The following is a 22,253-nucleotide window of genomic DNA, read 5'->3' on the forward strand; positions in this document are numbered from 1 at the left end:
TCTGATACTTAAACATTTAAATTTGTTCACTAATTTGATGCCTGTTGATGGCAGTAGTCCCATCCTACCTGTCTGAGAGAAAGAAACATCTTCCAGAAACAATTTGCTGATAAGGAGCTGGGGTGTACACATTTACAACACTTTTTGCTACAAAGAGAACTATTTCATGGTCTGTGTGTAACCTGAGACTTAAAAATCCTTCAAACCAACACTCCCTATCAAATCACCAAATGAACAAACACCTTAAGTCTCAGTGACAGCTGCTTTGTTTCTGAACTCCGTACACCAGAAAAAACCCTGAAAGTGTGCTTTAGGAAAGGATTGAAAGGGACACAAAATTATGTTTTAATGAAAAAGAGCTTCAACTTTGACCACAGGGCTCAAACAGCCTTTCTATAGTATGTGGCCATGTCACCAGTATTTAGCTGCCCTCATGGAAAAAATTCCTTCACTGTTAGGGTCATGGATTAGAGTGTCAAATAAATGCTTTGTCCATCTCAACTAGGAGAGTTCTGCTGTATAATAACTACCAAGGGTTATAAAGGAACACCCTTGGATGATTTTAAGATGATTTATGAGAAAATGGAGTATATGCCACTTGAATAGCTAAGTTTCCCCAGGCAGTAAGAGCCTTTGCTTACTCCTGAACAGGTTTGTTTAGACAAACTGTCTCACTGTGCACCTCTCTTGCTGAGCAGCCAGCTCAGCACTCTGTCAGCTGGCACCTGGATCCAACAGACAGATGGATGGGTGGACAGAACACCCTCCTCTCCCCTGTGCCAGGCGTTCAAACACTGCTCATGTCTGTGCAAGGAATGCAACACTGAGTGCCTCAAACATGATCCAGGAATGGTCAGGGCTGCTGATCAGCAGAGCTACTGCCAGCTCTGAATTCATCAGAGCTTCCAGAGTCCCATCAAACTGCATCTTTCATCTGTCCCAGGATTCTGCTGGAGTCATTAATTGAAGGGATTGCTCCCAGCATTTGTAATTGGATGTACGACATTTCACAGGCATAGCTACACAGCCTTAACTGGCATGTTTTTAAACTACTCTTGATTCAAATTACTATTTTTTAGCCTCTAAGAAGTGACATTTTACAGCAGCAGGAAAGCAGCGTGGAAAAAAGAAAGTGAACTGGCCATTTGAAATTAACACAGGCATTTGTTTCTCCTGCGGAGAATGACATTCTACTAGCAGGAAGAATTAATTTAAATTAGAATCCAGCTGATGGCAAAACCATTTCAAACTAAGGCCAAAAGTGACATCTTTAAGATTATATGAAGGCTCCCACTTCAGGAGGATTGAATGGTTCACTCCAGAGAAGGGACTGCAATTTGTCTTCCACCCAAATGCCATTCCCCAGCCATCAAATGTCCTCTCTTGTGTCTTGCCAGCCAGATCCAAATCATTAGTCAGAATTGTTAATTTTGCTTAAAACAGAAATAGGTGTACACACAGTCTGGCTTACAAAACAGCAACTTGCTCAGGCACGTAAAAAATATATTTATTAAGCATGTACAAGGGGAAATTGGAAATACAGTGGACATTTTTTAATCCTGTGCTGTATTGGCTTTTTGTGGCCATATTTTGGTAGTAGGGGGGATACAGTTTGGCTTCTCTGATGGAGATTTGGGTTTATTCCTCATTATCCTCCTCTCGTTTGATTGGTAATAAGTTAATTTCCCCAGGTTGTGTCTGTTTTTCCTGTGATGGTAACTGGCGAGTGATCTCTCCCCACAAGCCTTTTGTTGTATTTTCCCTTTCCAGTCCAGCTGAAGAGCTGCTTCCTGGGCACCCTGGAGTCCAGGTAGGGTCAACCCTTCAGATTTGAAAAAAAGACACCTTCTTTTTTTAGGTTTTTTAAATTATTTTTTTTTTCTGTTTTAGTGAATGGGCCCACAAGGTGAAGGCAATCATTATGCTTTAAAGGATCAAATTAGAGGCACAGAGGGTAACCAGGAGGGCCTGGGACTCCGGAAAGAGCAGGAGAACTACCAGCGAGTCACTGATCTCAGAGATCAGTGCAGATCACTAATTACAGAAGCAAGGAACAGCAGAAGCCCACTGCATCACCAGCTATTCCTCTGAACAATACATGTGCAGTTTCAATGAAGTTTCAAGTCTAGTTTCAACTAGAGTTTTCTAGTGATTTATTTGTTTTAAATGCTGGTCCTGTTAGGGATTTTTTGGACTTTTCTTGTCGACCTATAAAAGACAGCAAAACATTTTATTACTTGGAAACCTCTATGAATACTTGAGCTCCAGCTCAAAACATGTATTAGATTTCTTTGAGTAGAGAATATCACACAGAATAATATATATATATCTTTTCAATATTTTCATGCTTAGCATATTTTAGCAATAGCCAAAACATTATTTTAGTCAAAAATATAAAACACTGCATCACACAAGCTACTATGAAGAAATTAACTCCATTGCAGCCAGACACAGTGCAAAGTGAAAACATCTGACTATTAACCAGATGTCCACAGAGTGCTAAGCTTTGCAAGAAATTAAAAACATGAGAAAGTGGTATAAACTTTAAAACTATAGAAATATCTCAGAAGCATTAAAAAAAGAGATAAGTAATTTCAAGTTGGAAAATACACGGATAAAAGGAAAACAAAACCCTAACCTGTATGTACTAGGTAAAATGTCAAACACTAAGTGAGAAGAATCTGCAGCCAAAGCTTCTTGTGAATTTTAGCCATCTATTTTGAACTGTCTCTGACATGCAGAAGCAGGTATTACATTTCTGGAAGATTCAAAGACCTTCAATAAAATCTTCCATCCAGCTCTAGGAAAATTGGCAACAGTGGATTCAAGAAAAAAAATTACTGGTAAAATGATGGGCTCTAAATTGACTCTTAGAGTACAAGAAAGATCTGTCTGTATTTCTAAATACTTCCCTGAAAACCTAAGTTTAATAGTAAACAGGAGTCAGAAAAATCAACCATAATATAAAGGAAACATTAAGAAAAGAGCAGAACAAAAAAAAAGAAACACCTCATGCCATGGTATGAAGCAGGAGGGCTCTGCAGAGGGATCTGGACAGGCTGGATCAATGGACTGAGGCCAGTTGTGTGAGGTCACATAAGGCAAAGTGCCAGGTCCTGCCCTTGGGTCACAACTGCTCCATGCTGTGCTCCAGGCTGGGGGCAGAGGGGCTGGAAAACTGCCCGGCAGAAAGGGACCTGGAGCTGTGGGTCAACAGTTGCTGAACATGAACCAGAATGTGCCCAGGTGGACAAGAAGGCAAATGTCACCTTGGCACCTTGACACATTATTAAAATTAATGTGGCCAGCAGGACCAGGGCAGGGACTGTCCCCCTGTACTCAGTACTGGTGAGGTCACACCTCAAATCCTGTGCTCAGTTTTGGGCTCTTCACTACAAGAAGGCCATTAAGAGACTGGAGCAGGTCCAGAGAAGGGCAATGGAGCTGGGGAAGGGTCTGGAGCACAAGTCTGGTGAGGAGCAGCTGAGGGAGCTGGGGGTGCTCACCCTGGAGCAGAGGATCCAGGGGACCCTTATCACTCTCTACAGCTGCCTGAGAGGAGGCTGTAGCCAGGTGGAGTTTGCCTCTTCTCCCAGGTAACAACAAGACAGGATGAGAGGAAATGGCTTCAAGTTGTGCCAGAGGAGGTTTACATTGGATATTAGGAAAATTTCTTCACTGAAAAGGTGATCAACCATCAGAACAGGCTGTGCAAGGAAGCAGTGGACTCAGCATCCCTGGAAGTGTTCACAGGGTCTGTGGATGTGACACTTGGGGACATGGTTTAGTGGTGAACATGGTCATGCTGAGTTAACAGCTGGACTCAATGACCTTGGATGTCTTTTTCAAACTTAGTGATTCTGTGATTATGCAAAAGGTTATGGTGAATATTATAGAGACTGTTATAGAGAACCCTAGGCAGAGAACACACTGTTCTTGCCCATTCCAAGTTCCCATTTCCAGCTACTGACTCTATTCACACTTTCTTAGAGGAAAATTGCAATGCACATGCTACTTTCATCTACATATTCAGAAACTGAAAAGTTGTCTCAAACCAGTTCAAACCAGTAAAGCCAGAAGTGAAAAATTTTCCTGTGATGGGACAGTAATCAGTAGACAGTTGAGGACTGAGTTTCACAGATGTATGCCAAGGAAGAATTATGTTTTCAAGATAAAATCAGCATCCAACATCTTCACAGTCAAGATAGCTTCCAAAAATTGGAACCCCTTGTTTTGGTGACCCCAAGTGACTTGTTGTTTGACTGACTTTACTTGACCATTTTGCTTTTACCAGAGAATAAACAAAAAATGTTTCATCTGCCCAAAACTGAGGCTATTTTCTTTATGAGGAAGGAAAAGGATGAGCAATTTAGTTTGGAAAATTTGCAGTCTATTTTGTAGAGAAACCAAAGAAGATAAGATTTAGGAGCTCTAATGAGCGAACAGGTCAAGAAGAGGTAATTTGAGTTTATACTTTGGCCTGAGAGTTTATTTTAAAAGGACATTAGAAAAGGTGACATTTCTAAAATAATGCAAATATTAACACTGGACCTAGCACATACAAACAGCAGAGGGCATGGACACTTGGGATGTCAGAGGTGAGACAGCTGGAGTAATTGTCATTTTGCAAAATTCTGCCACTGATGACAGTAAAATAGAGCCAGGTACATTACGAAAGCAAGAGTTGCTCTGCCCTATCAACATATTTTAAGCTTATTTTAATTAAGCTTTGCCACAGAAGTTAAATTCTACATATATGTGAAAGTAAAACAGTGATACTAGTTGAATATAATCACAACAGACTGGAAAGAGTAACAGAAAACTGCAAAAAAAATCAGTGGCAAATTTTGTCTACAAGCAGAATCCACAATAACATACTGAGCAACTGTAACAAAAGCAAAACCCGAATTTTACCAATAACACAAAACTCACATAAAGTTAAGGTAATTTGGATTAAGTCATTGCTTTGTATGTGTGTGACATTGACCTTAGGGAAAAGTTAAATAGGCAGGTAGAGGAGATATTAGTGTACATCCCTTCAACTACTCTATTCTGAACGAATATTCACTGTTGTCTTTTTAAGCAGATTGGGGTTCAATGCCCCAGGCCAATGAGTGTTTAAGAAACCATTTGGACAATGCCCTTAGCAGCAGCTTTTACTGCTGCTCAGCCCTGAATTGGTCAGGCAGTTGGATGAGATGGTCATTGTAGGTCCCTTACAACTGAAAATAACTCCATTCTGCTCTGTTCTATGCTAAAAATTTGAGAGGTTGAATATATCCAAATCAATCTCAAAGCTAAATTTAAACACTGGACTCTCTTGTGCTAATCATTCACATAAAGCTTTGTTTGAGTTGTACATTATTTTTTATACAGTGAAAGAAGCCATTCAGAAAAGCAAACTCTATCAAAAGAAGAGACCAGAACTCAGGTTTCTGAAGACATGGGATAGAAGCCCCTGCACAGGATCATCCTTCCTCACCTATGTCTGATACTCACCTGCAGGGCCTATACCTCTTCTCACTCAAAAACTACACTCCACTTTGTGAGAAACAGAATAGTTGCTATGAAGAACAAACATTTCAGGTAGTTGGAAGACAATCATTACTGTAATAAACATTTTGACCATTTTGAAAGAAGTTTAAACACCTCGTCTAAGTTCAATTTTGCTTTTTTGTGTTACAAGGAACAGACAACTCCACTCCATTTAAAGCCAGCACTGGGGATTCCAAGCCCATGTGGTCCCATGGTGGGAACACACTGTCCCACAACATGCTTCAGATATTTCTGCTGGATGTTTTCTTACCTCCATCTCCTTCTTCTTCTCCTTCATTTAGAACAATAATGCAGATGTGTTTAGTCAGCTGACGTGTGTTGGAGAATTTCCGATTGCATTTCCTGCACTCCAGGCTGCCTGGTGAGACTTCAGATGGTTCTGCGCCTTCTTCTGTCCCAGCTGGAGTCTCTTTGCTTGGAACAGGGTTATTTTCTGCCACATCTTCATCCACACAAAACTTCTTAGTGGATCCTTTTGGTCTGCCCCTTTTCCTCTTTGCTACAAGAAACTCTAGAAAAGAAAATTAAAGTTAAAAGTAAAGTACAATTAAATTCCACGGCTAATTATCTAATATCCCTCTGATCTTTGAAAAATAGGTGCCTTAAATGAAGTTTGAGGGGAGGTATCCCAAAAGCTTAAAAAGGGCTAGCATCACAAAAACTTATTTCAAGCAGTGGTATTTGCTGACATTTCTGGTAGCTGCAAAGCAATAACATTTGTGTTACTGAGATCAGCAGATGTCAAAGTGCCACAGTTTTACTTAATTACACTGCAAGCACTGTATCAGCACGTGTACTCTACAAAATTGCTCTACTCTGTTTCAACACTACAAAACGCCTTTTAATTTAAATAATTTTCAAATACATTATCCAGGTATTGAGATGTAATCAGAAAAAACAATATATGTTTAAGAACCAAAATCTCATTGTCCTTTTAACAGAGTGAACAATTATTCCCTAATATTTTCTGTGGTTCTTGATTGTCAGCATTTCCTAGCCAAAAGCTGGCATAAAAAAATTGTTGGTAACAAATTAATTCCAGAAGTCATGCAAAAAAATTTTTCCTGAATTAAAACTGGAAGTCATCCACAGCTTCTAATAAATACAATATAATTTTATATTTCCTTATTTCTGTAGAGGAAATACTGATGAAATCTATGACATGCAGTGCACAGAAATGCATGTCAATTATATTTCCTGCTCAAGATTCCTCTCATCACTGCTGTACTGATAAATTGAGTTTGACAATGTAGAAGTCTGAAAAACCACGAAAAGAGAGAATATTAAAAAAAAAAGCCGAGCCACAAAAATTTTACAAGCACAGGTGCTGAAAGACCTTATTGAATTGGTAGGAGAACAGAAGAAGGTAGCATCATGTTATTTATAACCTAGTCAGCATTCCCCTAAAACATACCAGGCAAACAAAACCCCACACTCAGAGAGCACAGCTTTGAGTTAACCATGTAATTACTATCAGATGAAAAAAGAAAGCATTCTGTCTTCTTACAGGAGTGACTGAATACCTGTCTGCTTAAATACAAGTACTAAAACTGCCAAAAAACCTTACTGTGAGAATAGATAAAATATGAGAATAGTTTCCCATAACTTTTTGCAGATCTCCATCAGTGTCCTGTACTTTCATGCTACTCTAAGAAAAGTAGTTTTGTCAATTTCAGCCAAAAAGGAAGGGGTGATTTCAGTGCTCTCAAAACTTCTTTGTTACCATTCATGTTATTTTCATATCCATCCAATACAGCCATCAGTACTTAAATTGAAGAAATTAGCAAACAATTAAAACAAACCCAACAACAATGATCAAAGATCAACGAACAATGATCATCAACCCATCAAAAGGCCACAGTTTGCTAACTGGCCAACATGAGGAATACCCATGTGGATGCTGGTCAGACTACTACAAAATAGTTAAATCCAGGGCTTGGAAGAATGCAACCACCATATTCTCTGTGTATTATATTCTTTTCATTCCTTTACAATGCAATCATCAGGTTTCCTAACAAAAAGAAATTAAGAAAAACCAGGTCAAAGAGATGCCTCTTTCTGACTGTTTTAGTGAAAATTTAATGAAAAACAGAACAGCACTTTCACATTAAGACAGAAGTTGAAACAAAATCTTGCATGCAAGTAGAAATATGAAAATGCTCCTTTAGATGGCTGTTCAGAGACCCTCTGCTATGGCTTACAAAATTGCAGTTCTCATCACTGCGATTACTAATGGTGTGGCAAATAAACAAAGAATGTGCAAATATTAGAAATGTTTGCAAATGTGTCCAGCAGCAGAAGAATTACCTCAGTTCTCTACCATGTAAAAGGTTTGGTGGCAAGAGGGAGGCAGCAACAACATAGAACAGGAGGACTCATGTGAGCAACTGAAACATGACCAGAACTTCTGAGGTTTATCACAGTCATTTCTTTTCCTTGCTCCTTGGTTTCCTTTTTCCAAAACAGAACTTATCTCAAGCTACTTTGAGTTAATCACGTCAGAACTAATTTTTTAATGATGCACATAACCACAAATTCCAGCTGTCTCTCTACCCAGCTTGCCCCCATTGCAGTATACAAATTCCAGCTCAAACCACATGAGATCAACAGCACACATTAATTTAATAGCAGAACATTGTCATTCATCTGCCAGTTCATAACCAAGTTAATAAAATATTGCTTGTTAGAAAAAAGAATTTATTTAACTGCTAAAAATAAAGTATTATCTTAAATAAATAATAAACCCCCCCCAACATTTATTTCAAGGATGCTTAGTCATAAATAGAAGTTTTAAATTGGTCATTAAAAAGATTTTGAATTAAGATCCTGTTCCCTCAAGAACAACTTAGCTGTTTCTGGGGATTTTGCACTCATTATAGACTGACTGGAAACAATCTTTATGCTCACTGCTATTGGATGAGGAAGGGCAATATCCAGGGAAGACATTATGTGCTATGCTGTATAATTATGTACTCAAAGGCATAAAAAGACACTTTAAAAAGAGAGTAATGAAATAAACTGCGTGTCTATTTTTATACTGTTTCTTCATAGGAATTGTTCACATAAGCTTGTCCAAATAAACCTATTTAATACAAAAAGTTTGTCATAAGTCACAAAATGCTTGTTGAAACGTCACTTAAACCTTCTGACCATATTTTAACAGACATTATGCAACATGAATCCTTCCTCAAATGTCAGCATAAAAATCTTACACTTCATCAGCTACAACAACACATGGCCATATTCAGACTCTTCTGCACACAGTGTCACAGAAATGCACCCATATAAATCTCACCCCCAGCCTTATTTTATTAGAGTTCTGTGTTTGTATCACCTGCAACATCTCCTGTCCCCCAGGTGTGAATGCAGCTCTGGCTGCACCCTATGGTGAGGCAAGGATGAGGCTGATGCACACACTAAGTGCCCTTAATGCTGCACTCCCTGGAGGAAATGGTGATACTCAGCCTGTACCTTTCTTTGAGGTTTCATAACAGACAGAGACATACATCCCATAATCCAGATACAGCCCAAGCCAAACAACATTCCATCAGGTAATAACAGTATGAATAGATGCTGTCCCACGAATCCTCACCAGTCTGACTAAGCAGAAGCAAAAGAAAGCTGAGTTTTGACAAGAACTGTGATGGAAATGGAGATCATTGTGAAGAATTACAAAAAACCCTAGGCTAAACTGGAGTATGAATGACTACAACTACCAGAAATAAATACCAGTCATTTCCCAAAACAAAGATGCCACATTCCAGTGCTGGACAAAATGGGACCTGTGCATAGATGTATAACAGCAACATCTCCCTGGTATCCTTGGTCCCACTTGATAAAAAAAAATTTAACATCATTGTGCCAAAATATTTAGAACAAATCAACTCTAAACAGATCATGGCTTAATGATGGGAAAGTGGTGTGACAAAACAAAATTCAGCAGAGAGCACTGTAAATAAAATAACACCAGAGTAATAAACACATATGCCTAGCACTTTACTTGTCCCCAGTACTTATCATTAATTCATTACTCAGGCAGAACAAAGAGCTCCATTAGCAACTCAGCATTTGCTCTTCTATGCCAATTGTGGGGTAGCTACAGTATTTACCAATAATTGGACAAGAAATTACACTTTCAAAGGACAAAAAGATGTTCATCTATTAGTCACCAAGTACTAAAAGTTGTAATTTCTAAGACTGTCATTCACCAATTACTTCTCCTTTCAGTGACAATAATGAATTACTACAAAGACTGTTTTACTGAGAAATAATTGTATACTACAAACTTTCTAAGTTTTATTTGCTGCAGATTCCAGAGCAGGAGGGAATAATTGATGCTTTGAAAGAAGAACTCTTTCTAAATCCTATGTTCAACTGTAGAATACTGTATCTTTTTAAACAAAACACAAAATATTTCAATGGGACTTCAGAACTCTCTTCTCCAATCAATGTGTCTGATGGGAAAGGAGAAATGCTAAAGAATGCCTAGAACATGACTTGAAAACTATAGAAAAGTAATTTACCTTGACATTCTTACTGACAGCAGATGGCAAAGAGTTGGGCTACGTAACCTGAAAAAGGTGGCACCATATGAGCCCATCAGATGAATAAAGCTACTCACCAAGACTAAGAAAGGTAAAGTATGAATATGTAACTTAAGAATGTTGTATTTTACATAAGATTTGCAGAGTTCTTTTCTTAAAAGCTAATTATGTCTAATTTCTGTTGCTGCAGATCATAATGGTAATTACAAACTATCCTCATAAATGTACAATGCATGCTGAACACATACAATACAGAAAGTGCTCCTGACAAAAATGCAAAGAGAAGTTTACAGAAGAGCCTTTTTACTAAAATTAATAAGAATATGTTACAAGGTACCAGTCTCACTGTGCTCAGAAACATACGTAGTGGAGGGATAACAGGAAACAAAGACTTGAGAAAGGAAAATCCATTCTGCATGCCCAAGGAATTAATTCTGAGCTACAAAAATAAAGTTAGAATGACATTTTGAAAACTGATTTGAAATTTATTCATCATCTTCTGATACACTGGTAATTTTGGGCATTATATGAAATAATACTCTGGTTATATTTTTCCTCAACAGCCACCTGAGGGGGCAGCAGCTCTAGTGAAATACTCAGTGACCATTATTAGAAATATCTTCTTACATTGAGGAAGTTAATATAACTGCTGGTAAATAAGCAAAGAAACATCACATACATATGTTAACAACAAAAAAATTCTTGAACGTATGGTATTAGAGGGTGGTTGATTTGTAAGTACATAGGTTTTAAAATCCAGAAATTATAATGACTGAAAAATCCTAGTATTTGTGTTAAATAAGAGGTTTGCCAGTAATATAAATCTATTACTCAGTAAGGACATAAAAGAAGATAAAAGTTTTGAACCCATTGCTAATATTCCAAAGGATGGAAATTACAATCAGTTAAAAATGGAATGGAATGAATGTAACTTCTTCCATTGCACAATAAAACTTTTATGTGTAACTAATTCAACCTCTGATTGCTTTATTTACCAGCATCTCTATCAAAACACAGTTATAAATTATGAATTGTGCAACTTCCTTTTTGGAATAGAACTATTAACATTACCTGAATCACAACAAACAAGTTAGACAACTCAAAAAGGACACCTAAGCCTCAAGACACACCTTCATCCATGGTGTCCTGATTGCTGTTCACTGCTGCTAGACAATCTTCCCACTGCTACTACAGAGCTCACATTAAAGCTGTAGGAAGCAAACTTTGCTATAGTTGACATTGAAAATTCATGAACCAATGCCATCATTCCCTAAGACACGTTGAGTTTATCCGTATCTGCCATGAGACCTATTCCGTGCTGAAGGAAATTTGGGGTGACAGTTGCACAGTGCTTATTATAAAAACCAACTATGGAAACCATTCTATACACAATGAAGAGTCATCAAACCAGAGGTTTTATTAAAAAAATATGTAACACTGAAAATTACATTTCTCTCAATTTCTGAATGTACCTTCTCCATCTTTGCTTGTGTTTGTGGGTACTGTTAGAGGCTGGAGAGGAATAATGATGTCATCCACACCGGTCCCTTCTTCTGCATGTTTCTCGGAGACATGAGACAACAGCTCGGACTTATTTGGTGAAAATAAGTTACAAAGCTTACACATGAAGATGGAATTGAGCTCTGAAAAAACAAGTTTAAAAACAAGGAATTAGCATTTTCAAATGTAACTTATTTATGTTACCATGAGTTACTGGGATTTCAGTTACTTAACACATATAACAGGCAGCAATGAGGCGAAATTATGAATGTTTTACCACTAAATGAACACATCCATAATATATCCCCAAATTAATTAATTTAAAAACTGGGTAAACTCCTAGCTAGATCCTCACAGGGCAAAAAATTTCTTCTGGCTAAAAGCTTAGAAATGTTTTAACATGACACAAAAGGAAGAAGAACAATTGAAGACCTTTTTCCCCTTCCAGCCTGAAACATCATTATAATTTTATATATTTTCAAACATATGGTAAAAATTATATGTAAGACATGACATCCTCATGAAGTTCCATGAAAAATTCCTGTTGATTTAAGAAAAAACAAACAAACAAAAACAAACTAAAAACTTTCAAAGCAGCAGGAGCAAATGAAGTATGTCATTAAAACACCCCCTGGTCAATGCTTTAAACAGAAATTTGACACAACTTTTTAGGCAAAGCTTTATGGTTTTTTTTTTTTTTTTAATTCACAGGTACTTGAAGTATGATGTGAAAGCAAAGTGTCAAGAAAGTAAATAACAATAAAGAAGGATTAATATAATCCCAGATTTTAAAAAGCCAGAGATTTTAACCAGAGAAATTCAGAGGATTTCTCTTTTCTAACACTGCAGTCTTTTGGTTTAATGGTTGATTTTTGAAGAGTCCCTACTTCCTTCAGGTTCCAATGAAACAGAAAAAACAACCAAGAACCAACTTGAACAGCACACTTGTTCTCCAGCTACATGTATGAAGCTCTGGTCCAGAGACTGGTTTCAATTGCTACTCTCCCTCCACCTCCCTATGGAAAATAAGGAACATAAACCCACTGAAACCAAACTGGAACAAGCAGCACTTTTGAGGTACAAGTCAAACCAGAGATCACTGAGTAAGTAAAGAAATAAAGTGATAGTTTGTGAATTTTGGGATGAATCTGGTGGTAAGAGAAGAGGGAAGCTGTATTTTGGGACCTATTTTTAAAACAAACCTAAGCATTCCCCAGCTGAACCTTATTCTACCTCTTTCATGACACACTAATTATATAATTCATCCCACTAAAAAAAAAAAAAAAAAAAAAAAAAAATCTGTATTTAAGGTGTCCTGAAAGTTAAGAGCAGCAGAGGTGTCTCTTTTACAGGTATTTGCCCTTTAAACATAACAAAAGCACAGCTCAAAACTAACAGGCAGGCTGTGCCTTCATCTTTTCCAAAACATCTCTGAAAAAACAACTCCAATACTGCTCCTGTTCCTCAAAATATCCTGTTATTACACACAAGCAGCTATGTAAGTGTATGGTACAATCAACGTGTTCTTGGGAGCTCAGCTGGGCTCCTTCTCAGGCATTCTGCTGTCTTGAGCACACAGATATTTCTGTTTTGATTGTAGTTTGTTGAAATGTTCCTTTGAACTAGTTCTGCCCTAATTAGCATTATTGTTTTGTTGTTGGTTTGTTTTTTTTTTTAAAGGCTTGAAGCCTGTTACTGACCCAGCAGATAACAACTCTTCTCTTTAAATGCAAATGCAAATAAAACCTATAAACATTTATCTAAACATTTAACCAATTCAAATTGCACGACTTAGCTGACATTTCTGTTTTGAGGTTTTATTTGTCACTGTTTCTGCTTCCTGACCTGCTGGCTGTTTTCCCTAGAAGTTTAGGCTCAGTGTTTTCTCTCTTGTCTCTCCATTCAACAGCTGCAGTCAGTACTCACACACCACTTTATCTCTCACTCCTCCCAGTGAGGACCTGGGGAGGGGCAGAAGAGCAAGGAGGGTGCCCAGAAGCCTCTGTGGGTGTTTAAGGCGTTTGATTAGCAAGGCCAGCCAAAGCCAGGAGCGCACAGCCCGGGCGGCAGAGCACAGTGAGTGCACTGAAGGTGCAGGAAGCACCAGGAGAACACACAGAAGATGCACGAGCTTTACTCAGAGGTGAGATGGAAACCAGAGTAAAGAAATAATTATTTTAGGAAGAATGTCTGCAAAAGCAGGTCAGAGAGCAGAGGATAAACTCTGCTGATCACCAGACTAAGCAAGTATGGAATAAGCAAACAATAATTGATTATGCAGTTGCTAATTAGGCAGTGTAGCGATAAAGCAATGAATTATAGTCAATTAAGTATAAAAAAATAAGGAGTAAGTTAATTAACTATGCATGGAATCAATGACTAATTAGTGAATAATTAATTACGTAGGAAATCAACTGAGCAATTAATTAGGCAGCAATTAAATACTCAGAGAAAGAAAAGAACAGTAATCAAGTATGCAGGTACACAAACATCAGGAAATTCAGCCAAAATCAATCTGGGACATTCTGTTCACTAAACATGTTTGTGGTAATTCATTATCTTCAGTTTCCCCCTATAAACTGTGCTAAATATACACTGAAATAAATAATACCAATAATTTTCTCCTTAACTGACTATGTGGAAAATTGAGCTATAATGTAAGCAAAGCCTTTTTTTTCTAATTCTTCCAAAACCCTCAGCATATTGCTTAATTAGTAGGGTTTTTTTCTTCACACTAAGCGTATCTACAGCAAAGGGAGTTTAAAAAATGGATTACTAAAAACAAAGAGCAAGATGCAGACTAGGGAGCAGATTCCCTGATTCCCAATCCCCTTCACAAAGCATAAAACAATATCTGCCCTATTTTGCTTTAAAGCTGGAGTGGGGGAAGGGGAAAGTGGCAAGAAAGAAGCACTTATCTTGGAAAGATCATTGAAATTAACAGTACTTAAGGGAATCAAGGAATATATTATTGTCATATGTACTTTTAACCAGTGTATGACAAAAGCTAGTGCAAAATGAATTTTACCTAACCAAAAAATTTAATTTTGCATAAAAAGAAGTCTCAGCATTGCGTATTAGTAACTACTTTTACAAGAGACACAGGGCAAATATGAATCTGTATTTATGTACCCTAAATTATCCTAATGGATCCAAAACTTTTCACCTTTCATTTCAAAGCAGGCAAGAGTTAAAAACTTCTTTAAGTGCCTTTAAAGTTCAGGAGCTGTTAAAAGGAATTAGAACTCCACAATTAAATACAAAAACTAAAAATCACTGGGTGTTTGTTGGCCTGTGTAAAAAGTTGATAGGATCAATAATTTTGCATCTGGTCAACCTCCCTAAAATACACAGCAAGTTCTAAATATGAATAATTACTTATTTCTTTCTAAACTTACTACAGAGCTGAAACAAACTTTGTTGCCGCATCACCATCAAATTCTTAACAGGAACTTTTTGCAATTAAAAAATCATATTAAACAGACTAAGACTTCATCTTGTTGGGCTTTTTGTTTGGGTTTTTTTTCCCCCTCTTTCTGCTGTTTCTGTACAGATATCAAGTACAATAAAAAGTGGAAAAAGTGGGCACAGCTACTCTAATCAAATTATTTGTTTTGTAAAAGAACTTTTTGCACACAAATGTTGAGCATGCAAGACATTAATTGCCTAAGAACAATAAACAAGACTTCTTCTGTTTAGGTAGAAGCAATGAAATGTGAAGCAATGAAATGTAAAAAGCCAATAACTTTTGTTTAAGACAAGCAACACTATTTCTTAGTAATAAAACGTTTCAACTGAACAAAAAGTATGGGCAAATACAGGAGAAGAAATTATGATATCCTGTACTACTGTCAAATACTTCAAAAATATTTTACTTATCAGATCTTACTCCTCTGAGCATGTTAGAGGCTTTTCACTTTCAAACCCATTTCAAACATCCAAAATTTTCACAAACATGTTACAGTGTATCTCTGATTTTTATTGCTTCACCTCCAGGATACTTGTTTGTTGGTTTTGTGATCTTTTTGTAGGATTTCTTTTGCTGCCGTTGTTGTTTTACTTAAAATACACTTTCTATAGACCACATAATATTTTAATCATTATTATCACAAAGATGCTGGTATGAACTAATTTTATTTCTTAAAGAAAAAACTACATAAATCAGTGCTGGTTTCTGGCTATTTTCTCTAATTTGATTCATCAAGAAATTAATACCCAGTATTACAGCACATCTCTGAATCAAAAGCATTGTCCTTGGTAAATGTTAAAGAAAAAATAATATATAAAGTCTATAAAACAAACTACTTTCTACCATTAGAAGACTTTCTACCCTGTGCTCAAAACTAACAAATCAACCATACTAAAAGTGTCAGCTACCGCACCACACAAACCCTGTGCTCAAAACTAACAAATCAACCATACTAAAAGTGTCAGCTGGAGAATCAAAAGCTATTTTAGGGCTTCCTTAATCCAAATTTGGGCAATTCTAAACAGTAAGCAAGAGTTTTTACTTCACCAGCACAAAATGACCGGTGAGACAAAACCAGCCATGCAGAAAGCATCCAATCAAACAAGAGGAGCCCCTGACTATGACTGTTCTCGCTCTCAGCTGCTAACTAAAATCAGGGCAATTTAATTATCATTAGTTAAGTGCCACAAACTTTATTTTAATATTAAGGACGATTGCTACAGCAATGTCAATACAGGATGCATTCCTGCAAACACTAAAAAATGATGGCTAAAATCAATCTCATTTAATATGGTTTTAGGAAAACCTAGTCATTCACATTCACCGTATTTCCTAGCCAGGCTGTAAATGAGGTTTACTCAATAACCTACAACTGTAGGGGCTCTCAGATACTGCAAACAAGACTAAATTACACTGAAGCTTGTGAATGTTTATGATTAAGAAATAATATATTTTAAAATCTCCACCATTCCTGTGAGGGTGGTGAGGCACTGGCACAGGCTGCCCAGAGAAGCTGTGGACGCCCAATCCCTGGAAGTTCAAGGCCAGGCTGGATGGGACCCTGAGCAATTTGGTCTGGTGGAAAGTGTCCCCGACCATGGCAGGGTGGTGGACTTGAGTGATGTTTAAGGTCCCTTCCAACCCAAACCATTCTGTAATTCTATGATCTATACAGTACAAATATACTAGGACTGAAAAACAAAAGCACACTAGTCAAGGTGCCTGGGGTATGAATTCAACACGGTTCCATTGTGAGCAAAACTAAGCTGGCAGCTTTGTATCCAACCAAGAGAAAATTCAAAGTTGAGAAATAAAAATGGAGGAGCATCAGGTGTATCCAAGCAAAAATTTAAGGAAGTACAAAAATGGTTTTAAATTAAGACTGAAGGGTAGGTAACAGGTGCAAAAGACTACAAAGACGAAGGTGATTTAGTTTGCAGCAGTAAAAATTAGAGACTACTTACAAATGAAGGACAACATAGAAATTAGTACATTTTTACAGGAAATAACAAAACAATGTCTTAGGTTTGTTTTTGTAGTTGCTTTGTAATAAATAAACCTAACTTTGCTGTAAACAAAGATTACTGATATCCATGCACTCAAACAGGTTTCTGATACCCATTGTTGTAATACCAGTGGGTTACTACCATTACCAAAATATTGAGGACAAAGTAGGATGCATTATTTTTAAAAATAAGGCCTTTTAGAAGCAGCTTAGGGTCAAATCTGATCAACAGGCTATTTTAACAAGTAGCAAAATTCCTGAGGAATTTAAATACAGTGCACAGAAAAATACAGTGTAAGGACTACACAGAAACAACAACCTTGACCACAGGGGTACCAATGACTGTAGCACACTGGAGGGGATAAAAGAGGTTACAAAGCCAGAAACAATATATTGTAGGCTTTAATTAGCCTTATGCAGAGTGGCTAAATGTCAGGTCAGGACAGGATGCCAAGATTAAATGTTTGGACACCATTAATGACTGTTTCACCCAGCAAGCAGACAGGGAAACCACATGAGGAGAAACAGTTCTTGACTTTATCAGAAGTAAAACACAGGACCCTTTTCAAAGTGACATTATTTGAGAGTTACTCTATAACCATGATTAAAGTACTACTCAAAAGCCCTCTTAAAAGAGTGATAAAGAACCAAATGTTTATGCTTCACTTCAACAATGCAAACTGTATAAAGATAAAAAGCATCTTTAACAAAACAAACCACAAAAAGGACTAAAATGTTCCAAGACAAGTTAAATCCTTGAAAGCAGCATGAAGGCTACTTAAAAGCATCATATTTGATGCTAATCATCAAAGAAGGTTTTAGAAATGGGAAGGAAAAATCTAGCACAGCTAAACAGCAGTGAAATGAACTTTCATTAGAAGAAAACATCTTCATGGGAGTTTCATAAAATGAGGAAAGCAAAATATTTAAATCGTGTCCAATTTAAGGTAAAAAAAAAAAACAGTGAGGCAGGTCATTAAGGGTAATTTTAGCAACTTAAAAATAAAAAGCAGAATGCAGCAACATTTTAAAAACATCTCAACAGTAACAGGCCTGCCCAAGAGTCTGTGCAATAAAAAGAAATCTGTATAGGGACAAGACCCTTCAAAAGAAGGTGAGTCCATAGAAAAATAAGTTTTTTAATTTGCTGTCATTTTTTAATGGTTTGGAGAGGTTTCCTGTGAAAGATCTCTCAATTACAGCAAACACTTTAAAGACAAGGCTAGTAACTGCACTCCTCAGAAACAAAACCTTAGAGCTAAAACAGACAGACCTAAAAAAGAGATGGTCATATAATACAAAGGCCTATTAAAAAATAGAAAAGGTCCACATTGGGCTTACATCTTTGGATATTGTTCCTCTGCTGAAATAATAATAATCAATATCCTTAAAAGGTACAGAAATAAGGAAGAACAATAACAAACACAGCATGGTTCCACACATGAGCAGTTAAATAAATCAGATTTTTTTTTTTTTTTTGGCCTGGAAGGATGTAACTGAAGACTGGAGAGAAGGCAAAGTGTAAAACGAAGAAAAAAGCAGGTGTGATGAAGGACATGACCCCTCTGAAACTACTGCCTGCCTTGCAGCTCATCTCTTCCTGCTGCTGCAGCTCCAAGGTGGGCACACATCCACTTGGTGTCCAGAATTCTTAGAAGCTGACCAGGAAGCACCAGGCTGACAGAGACTGGCTGGGGCTCAGCACAGCCCATAAGAAGGTCTAAGTCCATATTCTGGACGAGTATCACCGTGTGCCTGCCCTGTTCTTACTCTTCTCTGTTTAAACATCCATTGCGTGCTGTTAGGCACATGAAATGTCAGGAGTGAAACAAAATTAAGATCCAAATCATTCAGTACTTTCTGACATCATATTTTGCACATCACAAAAAGAACACTGCATAATGTAGGCTGTAATGCAGCTCAGTTGTTCCAGCATTCAAAGAGCTTCCTTCCCCTGCCTGGGGTCCCAGAGGTGGGCACAGCCCTGCAGGTGGGCAGAGCAGCCAGGCAGAATCCCCTCCCTCACCTGCTCAGGACATGTTTGGTTTCTGGGCTGCCAGAGCACGTTGCTGGGTCATGTCCAGCCTCTCACTCACCAGCACCCCAAGTCCTCCCCAGGGCTGCTCCATCCCTTCCCTGCCCAGTCTGGGTTGTGCTTAGGATTGCCTCAGCCCCGGTGCAGGACCTGGAGCCTGGCCCTGCTGAGCTCCCCAGGTTTCACCCAGGCCACCTCTGGCACTCTCACCTAAACCAAACACATTGTATTTAACCAGTCTGATACTGTACTTGTGAAAAGAAACTTGCATTTGAAACTCCTGGAGTTTAACTGAAGATGGCAAATAAAAGCACGTGTATTTTTTTCTGTTTTACACACACCATCTTCACAAATGCTCCTAGAAAAAAAGTTAAATAAAGCTCTTTTAAAGAAGACAACTGTCTCCGCAGATTTCTGTTGGCTAAAATATATAAAATTCATAACTTGAATATAACATGGATTTAATAGGATATTCAAATAACTAGGAAATTATTTTCAGTTTAGAATAATCACTTTACCAAACACAGAAACAGGATAGCCTTTCTATCATTAAGGAAAAAAAAAAGCCATAGTAGATACGTTTATAGCAAGACATTTTTATTTTCATGTTCTAAGATCTCCCTCATGTGGCTAAACACAACACTGCTTAAGGTTCCACTGAAATACACTAATGCACAATATCAAAATGTGTAAGGTGCACTACCAGACACCACAATCACCCAGATCCCCTCAAAGCAGAAGCACAAACTATGTGATCAGTCAGCAACTTCAGGATGCACCATATGAAACACTCTGAACCAGATTTTTGGAAGCAGCCATAACAGAAAAGCATCTGAGGTCAGATACACCTCAGCAGCAGCAAAATCAAAAAATACTCAACACTCACGACAGCTCTGGGTTCAACCACACTCAGAACACTTTTTATTAAGACAAATGTGCTTGAATAAATACAAATTTATTAGTAGCACTAGTAGTAAGAGAATTATTTCTCACTGAAAGTTGGATCCCAGGATAGAAAGCAGTCCTGAAATGTTTTAACAGTAGTCCATAATTACCACAGCACCTGTCAGCTATTCTGCTACTCAGTTATCCTCCTGATAGTGCAATTCTCCTTTGCATGAAATCCTATTTCACAGAATCACAGAATAGATGGGGTTGGAAGGGTCCTCTGGAGATCATCTAGTCCAACCCTTCCATCAAAGCTGGATCACCTAGAGCAGGTGACACAGGAATGCATACAGGTGGGTTTTGAATGACTCCAGAAAAGGAGACTCCACAACTTCCCTGGGCAACCTGTTCCAGCACCATCCTCAACATAAAGAGGTTCTTCTTCAAGTTGCAGTTGAACTTTCTGAATTTTAGAGTATGGCTGCTACCCCTTAGTGGTGGTCTGAGCTGTAAAATATCCAGCAATTCACAGGCCAGGTAGAAATAACTCAGGATTCTAAAAATTAAGAACTCAACTTGTGGAATGACAATCAGAAAACAAATTTGAGTATACAGGGTAATTAACAGGCATTAAATTATTGCAACATCACTTCACAAACTCGTACTGCAACAGCCCATAGGGATTGTGAAAGGCAGAAGGCACATGCACAGCACTCCCAGGGCTGCCACCTCTGAGTAACTTTGTTCACTGCTCCAGTGAAAGCCAGGCCAGTACAAGGCACACAAAGACCCGAGACTACAGTGCAGTGGAAACATCTTTAACACATCTTAAACATCTGCCTTCTGCAGCTGACTGTGGGGACCTTGAGCTGTAAACACTATTTAGAGCGGCTGCCAGAGGAGCTCACGAGTGTTTCAAACCCAGGTGAGCACAGAATCATGGAATCAGAGCGTGGAAAGGGGTTGAACACACCTTAAAGATCATCCAGTCCCAACCTCCCTGCCATGGCCAAGGACACTTCGCCTCACACCAGGTTGCTCAAGGCTTTATCCCGCCTGGCTTTGAACACCGCCAGGCTTGGGGCAGCCACAACTTTCCTTGTCACCCTCTTCCGGTGTCTCACTACCGTCACAGTAAAGAATTTCTTCCTAATATCCAGACTAAAATTCCCCTCTTTCAGTTCGTACCCATTACTCCCTGTCCTATCACTACAGTCCCTGATGAAGAGTCCCTCTCCGCCTTCCCGGCAGGCCCCTTCACATGCTCTGAGCTTGCTGTGGGGTCTCCACGCTTCCATTCGGCACCAGCAGCTGCTCCTTCCCAGCTGCTCCCGACCCGCTGCTAAGAGGCGGACTCAGGACGGGCAGCGGGGCACAGCAGGACTCCCAGGCCCGGGCTGCCCGAGCCCTCCTGCGGCTCCTGGAGCCCCCCACAGCCCCCCAGGCCGCCGGGCAGCGCGGGGCGATGGACGCTGGGACGGCCGCCACCGAGGGAACTACTTGTCGTGCGGAAGGAGCGTTTGCACAGCTCCGCCGGAACTACTTCACTCCGCCCGCCGCGCGGGGATCCGTGCGCGCTCCCCCGCCCGCCCGGCCCCGCTCACCTGCAGCCGCCGCCTCCATCGCCGCGGGGGCTCAGCGGGACAGCGCTCCGGGGGCCGAGCGCGGCCCGCTTGGAAAACAGAGCGAGGGAAAAGGGAATGGAAAAAAAAAAAAAAAACCAACACCGAAAACCGGGTTCGCGTGCGGCGCTTTATGGCGAATCTGCCGCGGCCGACACGGCAGTGGCGGCTCGGCTCGGCTCCGCGGGGCGGGGCGGCGCCTGCGCAGTGGCGGCCGCGCGGGGCCGCGTCCCCTGAGGCGCCGCCCGCGGGCTCAGGGAGCGGCGGGAGGAGGATCGGGGGCAGGGGGACACCGTGACAGGAGACACTCAGGACAGCCGGGACACCCCGCCCTCATCTCCCTGTGCCCCTCTGAGCACCCGCCGCCCGTCCCAGGACCTCCGAAGGCCGGGGCTGCACAACTCAGGCTGACACAGCCTCGGGATGCCGAAGGTGTTTTAATTCACCACCTGTGGGTAAAATGTGTTTTAATGAGCCTGGCACCTTAGCACATACGAGGTGGCCATAGAATGGACTGAGTGGAAGGGTCTCTAAAGACCATCTCGTTCAAACCCCTTTGCCATGGGCAGGGAGACCTTTCTCCAAACCAGATTGTTCTGAGCCCCATCCCACTTGAACACTTCCAGTAATGGGA

General features: G+C 39.4%; 1 protein-coding gene across 1 annotated transcript in view; it reads right to left on the bottom strand.

Annotated features, from left to right (window-relative positions):
• Positions 1–21,755, bottom strand: part of ZFAT (zinc finger and AT-hook domain containing) — a 76,669-nt gene extending 54,914 nt beyond the window's left edge. The window contains exons 1-3 of the mRNA XM_041407600.1: positions 21,602–21,755; positions 11,573–11,743; positions 5,807–6,067 (exon numbers count right to left, since the gene is read on the bottom strand). Of these exons, the coding sequence (XP_041263534.1) occupies positions 5,807–6,067; positions 11,573–11,743; positions 21,602–21,620 (451 nt within the window). The 5' untranslated portion in view covers positions 21,621–21,755. The remainder of the gene's footprint in view (positions 1–5,806; positions 6,068–11,572; positions 11,744–21,601) is intronic.
• Positions 21,756–22,253: the final 498 nt, after the last annotated feature.

The sequence above is a fragment of the Onychostruthus taczanowskii genome, unplaced genomic scaffold (assembly GCF_017590055.1).
Source record: "Onychostruthus taczanowskii isolate IOZ18803 unplaced genomic scaffold, ASM1759005v1 scaffold27, whole genome shotgun sequence".
Taxonomy (NCBI): domain Eukaryota; kingdom Metazoa; phylum Chordata; class Aves; order Passeriformes; family Passeridae; genus Onychostruthus; species Onychostruthus taczanowskii.